This window comes from Scomber japonicus, chromosome 6 (assembly GCF_027409825.1).
Source record: "Scomber japonicus isolate fScoJap1 chromosome 6, fScoJap1.pri, whole genome shotgun sequence".
NCBI classification, from domain to species: domain Eukaryota; kingdom Metazoa; phylum Chordata; class Actinopteri; order Scombriformes; family Scombridae; genus Scomber; species Scomber japonicus.
The window spans coordinates 25,065,022-25,079,210 of record NC_070583.1 but is presented as its reverse complement, the minus strand read 5'-3'; the positions used below and the strand labels follow the sequence as shown (position 1 = coordinate 25,079,210).

General features: G+C 38.6%; 2 protein-coding genes across 2 annotated transcripts; one reads left to right on the top strand and one right to left on the bottom strand.

Annotated features, from left to right (window-relative positions):
- Window positions 1-2,352: 2,352 nt before the first annotated feature.
- On the top strand, window positions 2,353-6,102 carry LOC128359908 (extracellular calcium-sensing receptor-like). The gene is made up of 9 exons (XM_053320223.1): window positions 2,353-2,492; window positions 2,737-3,031; window positions 3,181-3,267; window positions 3,494-3,763; window positions 3,865-4,071; window positions 4,159-4,434; window positions 4,654-4,881; window positions 4,999-5,122; window positions 5,219-6,102. The coding sequence occupies exons 2-9, from the start codon at window positions 2,771-2,773 to the stop codon at window positions 6,100-6,102; spliced, it is 2,337 nt and encodes a 778-aa protein (XP_053176198.1). The 5' UTR covers window positions 2,353-2,492; window positions 2,737-2,770.
- Window positions 6,103-8,228: 2,126 nt separating this feature from the next.
- On the bottom strand, window positions 8,229-12,624 carry LOC128359907 (extracellular calcium-sensing receptor-like). Its single transcript, XM_053320222.1, has 12 exons — window positions 12,359-12,624; window positions 11,963-12,204; window positions 11,720-11,802; window positions 11,288-11,467; window positions 11,015-11,203; window positions 10,701-10,917; window positions 10,375-10,658; window positions 10,024-10,233; window positions 9,787-9,910; window positions 9,374-9,567; window positions 8,760-9,041; window positions 8,229-8,660 (listed from the first exon to the last, which is right to left on the bottom strand). The coding sequence occupies exons 1-12, from the start codon at window positions 12,622-12,624 to the stop codon at window positions 8,229-8,231; spliced, it is 2,703 nt and encodes a 900-aa protein (XP_053176197.1).
- Between the last annotated feature and the right edge of the window lie 1,565 nt (window positions 12,625-14,189).

Below are 14,189 nucleotides of genomic sequence, written 5' to 3'. Positions count from 1 at the left end.
AAAGTTTGAGTGCCGTCTCACTAGCAATGATGAACACAGGAATGTTGTATTCTTGCACTACTGTACACTTGGCATAGACTTTGTTTAAGCATACAACTTTACAAACTCAAATGGCAGAAAATGACAATTCCGAATCCAGTTACTTTCTTACACAAGTGACTTTGATTTTGAGGAAGCTTGGAACAGCATCAGCTCATACATTTTCAGTGGTTGCACAGTGGGAAACACATAAACAAAAAAACACTACACTTCTTCCAAGGGGGATTATATTATGGATGAGCACAACAAATTAATTCCAATAGTTAATTTTTGGAAATAACTCCAACATTAATTAAACATAATTGAGTGTTGGACCTCATCATATCAAAACAACAAAAGAGGAAAGTATTCATTAAACAACATACAGTCAAATTATGAAATGAAATTCCAATTAATTATTTCAAAAAATACCAAATTCAACATCTGAAATAAAATATACAGTACTAATGAAAATGCCTACCATGATACCTTTGTTGCCTCAAAGGTCAACTCAATTTTACAAAAAAAACCCCAGAACTCCCATGTTTATTCTATGGTAGACATCACTCTTGGAAAATCCTGCTTGAGCTGGCAACCGGTTTGACCAATCTGAGCTAGGTTTTTGACAGTTGGTAGGCCCACTTATTAGCTGTCAAAACCTAGCTCAAACCAGCTTCAACCAGCTACTAGCTCAGAACTGGTAGTTGGCAAGCTTTTTGACAGCTAGTATGCAAGCTACCTGCGCTGAGTTGGTAACTGGTTTATCAGCTGTCAAAAACCTAGCTTAAACCAGCTATACAAAACTACCAACTGGTCATCAGTTAAACCAGCTTGTGCAAGCCGACTCAGCAGGTAAACCCAGCAAGACCAGCTAATATTTTAAACTGGTTCTAGCTGGATTTTACAGCAGGGATCCTATTTCATATCAAAAAAGTGACCAAAATAATAATAAAGTAGTAATACTAAATAAACCCTCTTCATATTTAAAAGAATAATAAACTAAGATTAGTCCACAAACTTTAACCAAAGTGCCCTGTGCAAATTTAGATAGTTTATTGAACCACAGGCAATTTGAACAATTATCGCCCCTGGAAACTCTGCAGTGATTTTTAGGTATTATTGTATTCATTATTAGAATTATTCATTGAAATTAAGTTCAAAATTCACAATGATTACGTTTCTGCCTTGTGGTTTTGCTCATGGGTTAACTAATTTGCATCAGAGACTATTCAATTCAAAAATGTCAGCTTTCTCATTGTTTTTGAGTTTCATTTACAACATAATATCTTCTTGTGCTTGCTTTTCACACAGGTTTAATTTAGGCATCAGTTTAAGGGATATTACTAAACTGAAGTTGTAAGTGTTTCTTTTAAATGACTTTTAAATAAGATACCTTTAAGTTTTAGACAAAGCCATCATTTTAGAATATTGCTACATTTCAGGTGAGGAGCAAGAGTAAATTCAGAATATGTATGTGAATGTACTCAGCATAAATGAGATTAGGTTCTGTTCATTGGACAGACAAATATGTAAGCAGATGCATTCATGTTTGTGCACAATACCAGTCATATGCAATAACCTCCAATAAAACAGAGGCAAAGGAGAGAAGCGGTGAAAAATGGATGGGAAGACAATAACAAATGTCTTAGTCTGCTGCTACCCTCTAGTGGACATTTTAGTAAACTCTGACTAGACAATAGTTAAGTTAATACATAGGGGGATGACTTGAGAAATGTTTAACTTACTTTGGTCTGCTCGTGTCCCCACACAGATATGTGGTTATCCTCACTATGCACTGGCTCTTTCTTACTGTCCGCACTGATGTTTGCAAAGTGGTCAATAAATGTGTGATTATTGGGAAATAATGACAAGACTAATGACATTAATCTAATATACATATGGAAATGTTTACTCTATGTGATGTTCAACAAACTTTATAGCCATATACTAAGTTGATTGTCATGCAACTTTCAGACATTTCTGTTATCTATAAATAATATGGGGTGGGACGGTTGCTGACATGGCTTTGGTGAAATAAATGACGACACATTAATTCTGCCTCAATATAAAATCAATATGGAATCAAATGCATCTTTGGCCCTGCCCCTACTTCTTCCCCTGCCCTAATAGGTGGTGCATGCAAGAATAAATTACATTGCAAGTCAGTAAAAAGGGGTCTTATTGCGATTAAACTAAATGACTGGACTCAGAATAGGAGTAAATAGGAGGAAAGTTATGTGGGCATTTTTAGATTTGCTCTTGCAGATGTATTTCCTGTTAGTGTCTTCATATGTTTCCTCTGCCATGTATTCCCCTCTTTATTCTGCCTCGTGCAGATTACAGGGACAGTTTCATCTCAATGGGTTGCACAAGGCTGGGGATGTGGTTCTGGGTGGACTATTTGAGATCCACTTCTTTTCTGTCTTTCCTGACCTGTCTTTTACCTCACAGCCACAACAGCCTACCTGCCATGGGTGAGTTTGTCAGAAAAGCAGCAAAAAGAAAGAACTGGGGGGATATCAATCTAATTTGTAATAAGATAGTATTCTCAGAGAAATATATTACTTTTTTGCTGCCTTGATGTTTTGTTTGTTTTTCAATCCATGTGTAATAATTATTGCTATTCCACTGATTTAATTGTTTGAACATGTACTTGTGCATGTATCTTTGTACATTGACTGTGTCATATAATTTTAAATTGTGTCATTTTTATGTTAGTTTTGATGTTCTAGGATTCAGGCAGGCCCAGACCATGGCTTTTGCTATTAATGAGATCAACAGAAACTCAAACCTGCTGCCTAATGTGACTCTGGGATACAGTCTGTATGATAACTGCGTCAAACTAGGAATTGGATTCCGTGCAGCACTGTCATTAGTAAATGGTCAAGAGGAGGAATTTATGTTAGATAAGGGCTGTGTAGGAGCCCCTCCAGTTCTGGGGATTGTGGGCGATTCTTCCTCAACACGTTCGATTGCTATCTCTACTGTCTTAGGTTTGTACAGAGTGCCTATGGTAAGTTTTCTGCATTACCGACTATCAATTCTTGTGGATGATTTTGATTGAATTTACAATTTTAAACACAGAATATTCAACCTTAAAAAGGTGAAAGAGCCATAAAGCCTTTGAAATTGTTATGGATGTAGTCTGTTTTTATCTCACAGGTGAGTTATTTTGCTACATGCTCCTGTCTGAGTGACCGGCAAAAGTTTCCATCCTTCTTTAGGACAATCCCAAGTGATGCTTTCCAGGTCAGAAAAATGAAAATGAGGAAAACATATCGTGCAGTTTTCCGGAATTTCAATGACACAACTACTTCTCTTGTATATGACCAGCCACATTCTTTATGTCTTTAACAGAGGTGTTTGATATCAGAAAACAAAGCAGAAAGGCAATAATTAATGATCCATTGTACATTTTCTCACTAAAATAATAAATCCGCCTGCACACTAATCCTTCGACTCTCTTTTCAAATAGGTGCGAGCTATGATTCAGATTCTTAAACGGTTCGGCTGGACCTGGGCAGGTCTGCTCATCAGTGATGATGATTATGGACTCCATGCTGCCCGATCATTCCTAGCTGACCTGGCTCAGTCTGGTGGAGGTTGTCTGGCCTATTTGGAGGTTTTGCCCTGGGGTAATGACCCAGCTGAGCTACGCAGGATTGTGGATGTAATGAAGAAATCCACAGCTCGTGTGGTCATTGTATTTGCGCATGAGAGTCACATGATTTCCCTCATGGAAGAAGTTAGTCGTTCCAAAACTAGATTCAGTGACTTATCTGTACTTCAGAAGAGTAGACACATTTTGAGTGTACATTTATATTTTTTATATAATGCTTTGCACAGGTGGTGAAACAGAATGTGACAGGCCGTCAGTGGATTGCCAGTGAAGCCTGGACAGCAGCTGCTGTGCTCCAGACCCCCGACCTCATGCCATACTATGGTGGCACACTGGGCATTGCCATACGCCGAGGAGAAATACCTGGCCTGAAGGATTTCCTGTTAAGATTACGTCCAGACCTACATCACAACAACAGTTATGGCAATAACATGGTGAGAGTTTAAGCTTTCAATCTGATGTTGTATTTGTTAAAATACTACAAAGTTATTGTCTATAACATAGTTTTGAATATATTTCAGATAAATCAATTTTGGGAACACACATTCCAGTGCAGATTTGCACCACCTCCGCCAGGCTGGGTGGAATCTGGGGGAGCACTATGCACAGGAGAGGAGGATTTAGAAAATGTGGAGACTGAGTTTTTGGATCTTTCTAACCTCAGGCCTGAGTATAATGTGTACAAGGCTGTGTATGCTCTGGCGTATGCCCTTGATGACATGCTGCAGTGTGTACCAGGCAGAGGGCCTTTCAGCGGACACAGCTGTGCCACTTTGCAAAGACTGGAGCCGTGGCAGGTGTGATATTCACTTACTCTTGACCTTTTCATGTGATTAAATCCTGTGCTGTAGTATTTCTTGCAGAGTTCTCCTCACTTCTGAGTGGTAGCAATGGATATTGTTACCATTGCAGAAATTATATATTGTCAGTAATATACAGTGTTATCACTGCTCTGAATTCCCTTTTTTCACATGTCCCCTCTTGTTTTCCTCTATCCCATATTTTGATTTACTTAGCTTGTGTATTATTTACAAAAGGTCAGCTTCACCACACCATTTGGTGATCAAGTGTCATTTGATGAGAATGGTGATGCTTTACCAATATATGACATTATGAACTGGCAGTGGCTCCCGGATGGAAGAACAAAAGTTCAAACTGTGGGTGCAGTTAAGAAGTCAGTGATCAAAGGCGAAGAGCTCACAATTGATGAGGACAAAATCTTCTGGAACTTTCAATCCAAAGAGGTCAATTCTGCATTTTCAGCCAACTTTCCTTCTAGACATTTGATCAGTTTTCAATTTTCAATTTTGGCATTGTATAATAGTGGAGAATGACAGATATTAGTTTTTTTAATCTTATAGCCACCCCGATCAGTGTGCAGTCAGAGCTGTTCTCCAGGTTTCCGAAAGGCCAGAAAAAAAGGTCAACCTGAGTGCTGTTTTGATTGCGTCCCTTGTTCAGAGGGAAAGATCAGCAATATTACTGGTGAGTGTTCATTTATAAATATTTCATTTGACATTATATATTATCTGAATACTTCCTCTACTCTCATAGATGCTATGGAGTGCACAAATTGTCCAGACGACTTCTGGTCCGCCCTGCAGCGTGACCAATGTGTTCCTAAGAAAATTGAATTCCTCTCCTACCATGAGCCTCTGGGTATTTGCTTGAAAACCACATCATTGCTGGGCACATCTATCTGTGCTGTTGTTCTGGGGATCTTCATCTATCATCGCAGCACACCCATGGTACGCGCCAACAATTCAGAACTGAGTTTCCTGCTCTTAATCTCACTCAAACTGTGTTTTCTGTGCTCACTGCTGTTCATTGGCCGACCCAGACTATGGACATGCCAGCTGAGACATGCAGCATTTGGAATCAGCTTTGTGCTTTGTGTCTCATGCATTCTGGTGAAAACCATGGTGGTTCTGGCTGTTTTTAAGGCCTCCAAACCAGGAGGTGGAGCCAGTCTGAAGTGGTTTGGTGCTGTGCAGCAGAGAGGGACAGTTCTGGCTCTTACATCAATCCAGGCAGCAATCTGCACTGTGTGGCTTGTCACATCTTCACCAGCTCCTCATAAAAACACTCAATACCACAGTGACAAGATAGTTTATGAATGTGTAGTTGGGTCCACTATTGGGTTTGCAGTGTTGCTGGGTTATATTGGCTTACTGGCTATCCTCAGCTTCCTGCTAGCATTTCTGGCAAAGAATCTTCCAGACAACTTCAATGAGGCTAAACTCATCACTTTTAGTATGCTGATCTTCTGTGCTGTGTGGGTGGCATTTGTCCCTGCTTACATTAGCTCTCCTGGCAAATATGCAGATGCTGTGGAGGTATTTGCCATTCTCGCCTCCAGTTTTGGCCTCTTGGTGGCACTGTTTGGCCCCAAATGTTACATAATTCTGCTGAGACCAGAGAGAAACACAAAGAAAGCAATCATGGGTCGAGGCATTACTCCATAAAAGCTGCAGTTTGTTTCATAAGACCAAATTAATCCTTGGTTTCTATACAGTAGTTCAATGTAGAATACATAGATACAGACAGTAACATAGTTTATTAATATAGATTTAAATATCTGAAAAGCAGAGCTGATGCCAAAAATGTATTTGAATATGAAATATCTCAACATGTATATTTATAGTTAAGAATGCTTTAACACCATCATTTATTCTATTTTTATTTTTATTTTGTTTTTTAAATGTATTTAACGTGAAAAGCACCTTTTTTATTTGAGGAAATGTGATTTTCTATGTAACCTTACATGTAAATAGAAATGTTATCATACATTCTGTGTGTACGGGTGTGTATGTTTCTCACTGCACCCAAAGGTACTCCAAAATCTTATCTTTACAGTAAAATAAGGAATTTTTTGTTACTTTTCTTGAGTACAAAGGCCAACGCTGATCATATTAAATATACCCAATACAAGCATCTGAGCTTAAAGCTGACTGTGAGTCCAAAGTGTTTTATTTACACTGGGAAGATCTTGTTCCAAAAGAGTCTGGTCAGAAAATGAGTAAAAAATTCAGACATAGCATCTATTGTGACTATTTTATGTGGCAACACATTAAATCTAAGGGTGGTGGGAAAACACAGAAACAAGTGTAACAAAAGTTTTACAAAGTAATGGTAATTCTATGATAATGATAAGAGCATTCAGGTTTGCCCACAACAGGCACGTGCACACATAGGGCCCTAGGGGTGCTTGAGCCCCTGCCCTTTTTGCCTCGTCTTAAAAAGTGCCCTCTGTGTGTGTGTTTTTTTTAACATTAATAAATTCCTATTAGTGATGTAAAAAAAAACGGCGGTACAAAAACTCCACGGTATTCTACCCATTTTCTTGTAATACGGGGTTGTTGTGTGCGTTGGGCTTGCCGCTTCTCTGTCCGTTGCGCCTCTGCTCGGTCACGGAGAGAGAGCGGGCGAGTGACTGAATGAGAGGGAGAGAAGCAGCTGCCCCATGGATAACTGAGGAGACATGACAGTGGAGCAACTTGAACCTGTGAGTTATGGTCTAGTCGCTGTCCACTTATTCAACGTACTTAAATATGGGTAATATTTCAGAAAAACAATCTATTTTAGTCAATGTGTCAGCAAAAAAGAACCTGACTAATGTTTTAAGACAGACTTTTTGTAACTTTAACCGCAAAGTAGGCTAAAATTTTCACTAAACCCTCATTCGCTACAATCCACAACGAAGCCCAGAACTGTGTTCGGCAAGGTAGTAAAGGGTGTGAACTGTTCAGACAAGCTGACGAAGCTCAGAAAACAAAAATGACAAGTTGACTGTGATCATGTAAAAATGATGGGACTGAAATCATAGTTCAACTTCATAAAGTTGCTGGGATTACATATCATGATTGTTGGAAAATGATAGAATGATTTAAGTGTATTTTAGCCTTAACATTCTGATTGCATGACTCCTTGCAGACGTTTGCTATACATCAAGCATTAGCCTCATTAGCCTCCCAAATGGCAAAAACTCATGTGAACAAGCAACTTCATCACTTTTTAGTGTCCACTGGAAACTTCCAGTTTATAAATATGTTTTTGGTATTTGCAGTGTGATTCTGTATTTGGTTTTATGTGTTATCAAACTATTGAAAATGTTTTTCATATTTGCATTTTTAAATTTTGTTGATGTGCAGTGCAGTCAGCTCTCGGTGCCACTAGTATTTGTCTCCCTCATATTTAACACAGTCAGTCTTGCAGGTATTAGGAACTGATGATCATTAACAGACAACTAAAGCCTGCTTTTACTGCAATTCCTGAATAACTAACTGGTCTTTTAGCACAGACTACAACACAGAAAACAAGCAGTTTTTTATGCTGCGTTTAATATCAACAGTAATTACAAATAGAGGTAATGTCCAGAGGATACATATACATCAATATCAATAAGCTACTATGCCACTATACAATATTTTCTGTTTTCTGTGAAATCAAAACGATTAATTAAAGAATCTTTCATTTAATTATACAGAATTGAATGAATAAAATAAATACATGCAAACTGAGAACACAACTTAAATGACCTAAAAAAATGGTGACTTTGATTAGCCAAATAATTTAGAATTTATTTTTATATTTATCTGTGGTGCCTGGCCATCAAGTGTTTCTTAGTGTTCTTCTCTGGCCTTAAAAGAATGATAAAACACTTTGGAGCAAAAATACAGAACAGTAAACTATAACTAGATGCCAGAATTGCAAAAATCTCCACAGCGACAGTGTATTTTCCAGGAGAACTAACATAAGCAGGGACAAATGCCACCCAGACAGCACAGAAGATCAGCATGCTGAAAGTGATCAGTTTGGCCTCATTAAAGTTATCGGGGAGTTTCCTTGCAAGAAAGGCCAAGATGAGACAGGTGCAGGCAAGCAGCCCAATGTAACCCAGAACCACAGAGAAGCCCACCACAGAGGTCATGGCACACTCCAGGGTAACCTTTGACCCTTGGAAACCCAGATCATGTTGGGGTACAGGGGGACTGAGGGACAGCCATATGACACAGATGATAACCTGGATAAAATAAGCATTGTTAAAATATAATTAAATCAATGTATATTATGGAATAAGAAAACATATGCAAACATTTTAAGTAGAGCATAGCTGTAGTACCTGTATACAAGTAAGTAGGAAAACACTTCCTCTCTGTTGGCCTGGACCAAACCACTTTATCAAGGCTTCAGCACCAGGCCGAGCTGAGCGGAAAGCTGCGAGAACCACTACGGTTTTGACTTGGAGGCAGGAAACACAAAGTACAAAGCTGATCCCAAATGCTGCTTGCTGGAACCGACAAGACCAGAATGAAGGACGACCAATGAACACCAGTGAACACAGGAAGCAGAGTTTCAGTGACAGAAGAAGCAGGAAGCTCAATTCTGAATTGTTGGCTCGAACCTTAAATCAGAGAAAGGTTATTAAAACAGACAAACACATGAACAGTCAATGATTGATAGACAGATAGATTGATTGATTGATTGATATTTTAAACATTTTGTCCAGCCAAGCTAGCAGGGTGGTTCAAAAAATGACACTGCTGTGTGAGACATATATAAAAAAGACAAATCCAAAATATCAAACTAACCTTATACTGTATTTTCTTCACTAATGCAATAATTCTATCTTCTAACCAACATGTAGACAATGGTCCTCAAATTATACAATTACAACTACACATCAATGACAATTTTGTACAGTATATGCATATTTACATTACTCTGTGTTCTCACCATAGGTGTTTGTCGGTAACAAAGAAACACCACAAAGACAGCTGTTGTCACAATGACACCAGACACAGCTGCTGTAGTCAGAGTAATGCCCAAGGTCTCGTTAAAGGAAAGAAAGTCCAGCTGGCGAGGGATGCAAGCAGTTCGTTCAGTGTTGGACCAGAACTCAAGTGGACAGTGCTCACAGTGAAGGGAACCTAGAAGAAAATAGAAGAGTGGGGAAGGAAAGGAAAGGGAAGAAACAAGGGGAAAAGTGCAGATAAGCATCTAGCAGACAGAGATATGAATCAGGGTTACTGCATTAAGGAAGCAAGGAGTCATGAGTTTCTAATGTTTTACATTGTTAAAAGGCAATGAAAATAGAACATGAAGCTGCAGACATATTTTTTTGTTATTTTGTGAAATAATTTCCTCACCAGTTTTGTTATTAATTTTTCCTTCAGCACATGGGATACAATCAAAGCAGCAGACAGGTTCCCCTTTCCTGTTGGCCTTTCGGGTACCTGAGGGGCAGCTCTCACTGCACACTGAAACTGGCACCTAAACAAAGATTTTCAAGGACCAATAACATGTCATCTGACTAATGTCAAAAATGCAATGAAAAAAGAAAAATGTTATATATCTGAATAAATAACATTCTCCTTTTTACTTACCTGATTGGATCCTGTGCTCCATTGAATAACTGACTCACTAAAGTGCAGATTGAACCCATCCACATGACCAATCAAAACTGTTTTTTGTGAGCCCTCAGGAGTTTTCTGCCAGTTGACAAGGTCATACTTTGCTGGAGTGTCAGCCCCTTGGAAAAAGAACCTTTCCCCCTGTGGTGTAATGAAGTTAATGTTGTTCAAGTGCTGCAACAGCTGTGAAATCAAAAAAATATGGAAACTGCTGACATTGTAAATGACAAAGTCTGTGATGATGCTTGCAACAGTTTTTTCAGAAGCATAGGTTGTTAAAGGCTGCATTTCTTTCATCAGGGGAAGGTTTATAATCCGGTTTACCTCTATGGGTTTGATGTGTTTTGGAGATGAGCAAGTTGAGTTGTTTCTGAGAGGGTTGTCTCTGTCAGGGCATGAGAGAAGGCTGTGGAGAGCATGGGCTGCAGCATAAACAGCAAGGTAGACATTATATGACACCCTTAGCTGGGAGATGTCAGTAAAAAGACTCTGCACCCTCTCTAGGGACTCTGTTCCCCTGCAGAGTGGTAACGAAGCTTTCTGAAGAGATGATTTGGCAAAAGCTGAAGTAGAATTATTTGAGGGATGGCTAGACCTTTTTTGAGGTGCTACAGATTTGAGTGGTGAAGAGTGATATGTGGCCTCAGTACTACATCCAAACTCCTGTTCCCAGAATTCTCTGAAGAACTCATTGTAAGGACCACGAGATGGGTTCAAACCTCTGAGAAAATGTCCAAATCCTGGTATAGTTGAACTTCGAATGGCCACACCAAGAACACCATTTGCCACTTTAGAGGTGGCAAGATTCTGGAGAAGATCACCACTGGTGCTCCAACCTTCACTGGCCAGAAACTGTCTGTCAGTCACCTTGTGACAGCAAAAGGACAGACAAGCTATTTATAATGAAAAATGTTAAATAAAATGAATATAATAAAAGTTTTAGACATTTATTTCAGGTTCTCACATTTATCTTGGCCAGTTGCAGAAACAGTTCCCTCACATCTGTATACCAGGCAAAGATTAGAATCACCCTTGCAATTGAGGCCTGAATTGTGAGTGCTGATCGTTTGGCATCATTCACAATATTTTGCCTTTGCAGAGTCTCTACAAATGCCAGACACACCCCTGCCCCCTGAATCTCCTCCTGAAAAACCTAAGTAAAAGGAATATACAGATTACACAAAGGAAATGTATTAATATTGGAACATTTATATTGCAACATCACAAATGGAATCACCTTTAATGCTGCATGGCCATAATTATTGTTTGCTATCACTGCTCCAATCCAAGTCCAGTTGAAGCGAATGGCAAGCTGGGCAATGGCCCGTGCTTGGTAAATATCACTCGGGATGGTCCTGAAGAAGTTAGGAAACTGGCGTCTGTCACTCAAGCAGGGGCAGCTTGCCAAGTAACTGATCTGCAAGACACAAATAAGTTACATAGTTACATTGAGGTTTTTTATAAAGGAAGCAGATGTGTTTAAATTGATTAACATCCACTCTTTTTGTCTTCATCCCCAAATGGTTTTTTGTTATTATCTTGCAGTGTACAGTGTGTAACAACAGTTAAGCAGAGATTATAAATAGTAAAATGAAAAATTGCACCAACCCTTGAAACCAAAGAGAAACATTTACAGTTTAGTGTTTATGCTGCAACTCACCAAAGGTACAGACAGTGGCCCCAGGATTCTGGAGAGTATCTGGGCTGTTACTGATGAGGCACCACCAATGATCAAGGGAACAGGTTGTCTATCTGATGAGGGCATTAAAACATGTGTCATTAAATTAAGGGTTTATTGCATGAAAAATACAGTTTGCTTCTTTTTGAAATACAGCAGTGCATTCATTATGCAATCATCATTCAAATGGACAGAATTTCATTTAGGTAAAAACCAAGCTACAGGTACAATTACCTCTACTTTCTTCGTTTTCTTCTCCATAGCCATCAGAATAGTCCAGAGGAGCTGTCAAATTACATCTGGTGCTGTCTCCTCCAACCATCGACAGTGCTGACTGGAGAGCCCACAGGGGAAGTCCACAGCTATTACGTATATGGTAGCCCAGTTTCACACCTGGTAGCAGGGTTGTAAGATGATTGATTTCCTCCACCGCAAACACCATAGCATATATATACTGTAATGGAACATGTTCTAAACTGAGACAGGGAGAGAAAGAATGAGAGACATGTCATTCAAAATGTTGAATTGACTCTAAAGACTATAAATACAAATCTAGATTGAATAGTTTGGCATCTTAAATAGAACAGATTCAATATGAAAAAAAGATCATTATTAACAGCAGAGTTTTACCCAGCACAAGGTTTGTAGTCTGGTAGCTGAGTGAAGTCATGGTCAATAGCTGGAGTTTGGTGACGAACATTAAAGAGGCCACCAATAACCACATCTCCATCCTGGAACAAACGATGAGTACTTGGTGTAGCCCACTGAGAACAAGTCAGTGTCTGAACCACGTGCAATCCCACCCTGAGCCCCAACTGTCTGTCCATAAGCCCCACAAGGAGCAGGGACAGGGCTGAAGAGGGCCACAGAGTGAAGAGCCAGGACAACAAAGACATGGATGCAGTTGACACTTTGACACTTGAAATATGTACACTGCAATATACTCAGTTAGGAAGCTTGTTTTTCATTGGCAAAACAATCTGTATCTATAAACTGTTCCTGCAAAGAAAGAGTAAAATCTAATCTAATCTCTCTCAATAAAGTTTTCCCTGTAAGACATCCACCTTTGGACCAAAACAAGATAGATAAAACTTTGGCAGGTTATCTACACAGTTACATGCCCCCAACCCACCCTAAAGTGAACAGTTAAACTGTTGGATATTTATAATAAATGTAAAGCCTTTATTACATGCAAGTAAACACAATGGCACATGCACACAATCCCAAATCACTCCTCTCAAGAGTGATACAAAAACAACAATAGCATAATTGGCAGTGATTGGTGTTTGTGTAGGCAGATGGTAGAAATGGAGGGTGTCTGTGTATGTGCAAGTTAATGTACTATTAGTTCTTACTTTTCAAACCTGATGTAGAACAATTTCCACTAACCTGTTTAGCTGGGGTGTTTACTGTAAAACAGACATGATAAGAAGACATGTTTGAAGCACAAAAGAGATTCTAAGCAAAGCAAGCAAAAGCTGAAACCACCTTTTTTAATAAAGACCACGTAGTTATTCCTTTTTGAAGAGGTGCATTTAAGGCAGGCAAAAACTCCAACAACTAGGCCACTGAAATTGAAATCAATATGAATGTAACAATGGATGTTAATAACCATTGTCATCCAAACATTAAAAATCGTCAGTTTATTCAGACCATAGCTTTGTTAACAGTTAATTGAGGGACACACCAAGGCTTAATTGTATTCCCATTAGCTTTAGAATCATTGGCACAACCTTACATCCACATAACTCCACCATAACCATTAACATAACATGCATTTGTTTATCTAATATCAACAAATTAGACCTTGGTCGAAATCTGTTCTCATGACTCAACAAAACACCTACTCAATCTGTGCCAATTCTTCCCTCATGCCATGTTCAAATTGATGCTACAGGTACTATTTTGGGATTTTTTTTTTTTTTTTTTTTTTAAAAAGAAGAAAATTAGACCACTGTAAATGTGATAAGATAATTTAATTCAGATTCTCTGGTTGAAGAGGCTATGGTTTAACCACTGCTATATGTCAGTTTTTCTTTAATCACGCTCAAAAACAATAGAAATAAAAATAGTATATGGTATAATAGTCATTTAGATATTATCCACACATTTTGCAATATTCCACAGTCTGACCACCAACTTATTACTTTCCCGACAATACATGATTGTTTCTGTGATGTATTCTAACATGATCACTTCAAAAAGTCAGTATTTCAAATTATTGTTATGTCTTATCTGAAATAACTCCTCAGAACTTTCATTCTCTCAAAACTCAAATCAAGATTCATGCCAGAGTCTGTGGTGTCAATAATAATACAACCTTACTTGCTTTTATGTAAGTTTATTCATTATTCTTATGATGGTACAGATGGTTTGTAACATTGTTAATATTGTTAATATTTTTTCCATACAGCGTAACACAAACTATTCAGTGGTCTATAGTTGACATTATGGTCAAAAA

Coding starts and splice junctions, on each gene's coding strand:
- LOC128359908 (XM_053320223.1), top strand. CDS start 2,771: ATGGCTTTTGCTATTAATGAGATCAACAGAAACTCAAACCTGCTGCCT. Junction 3,032..3,180: donor GTTTGTACAGAGTGCCTATG/GTAAGTTTTCTG, acceptor TTTATCTCACAG/GTGAGTTATTTTGCTACATG. Junction 4,435..4,653: donor AAAGACTGGAGCCGTGGCAG/GTGTGATATTCA, acceptor TGATTTACTTAG/CTTGTGTATTATTTACAAAA.
- LOC128359907 (XM_053320222.1), bottom strand. CDS start 12,624: ATGTCTTTGTTGTCCTGGCTCTTCACTCTGTGGCCCTCTTCAGCCCTG. Junction 12,205..12,358: donor GACTACAAACCTTGTGCTGG/GTAAAACTCTGC, acceptor TCCCTGTCTCAG/TTTAGAACATGTTCCATTAC. Junction 8,661..8,759: donor TCCTACTTACTTGTATACAG/GTACTACAGCTA, acceptor TATTTTATCCAG/GTTATCATCTGTGTCATATG.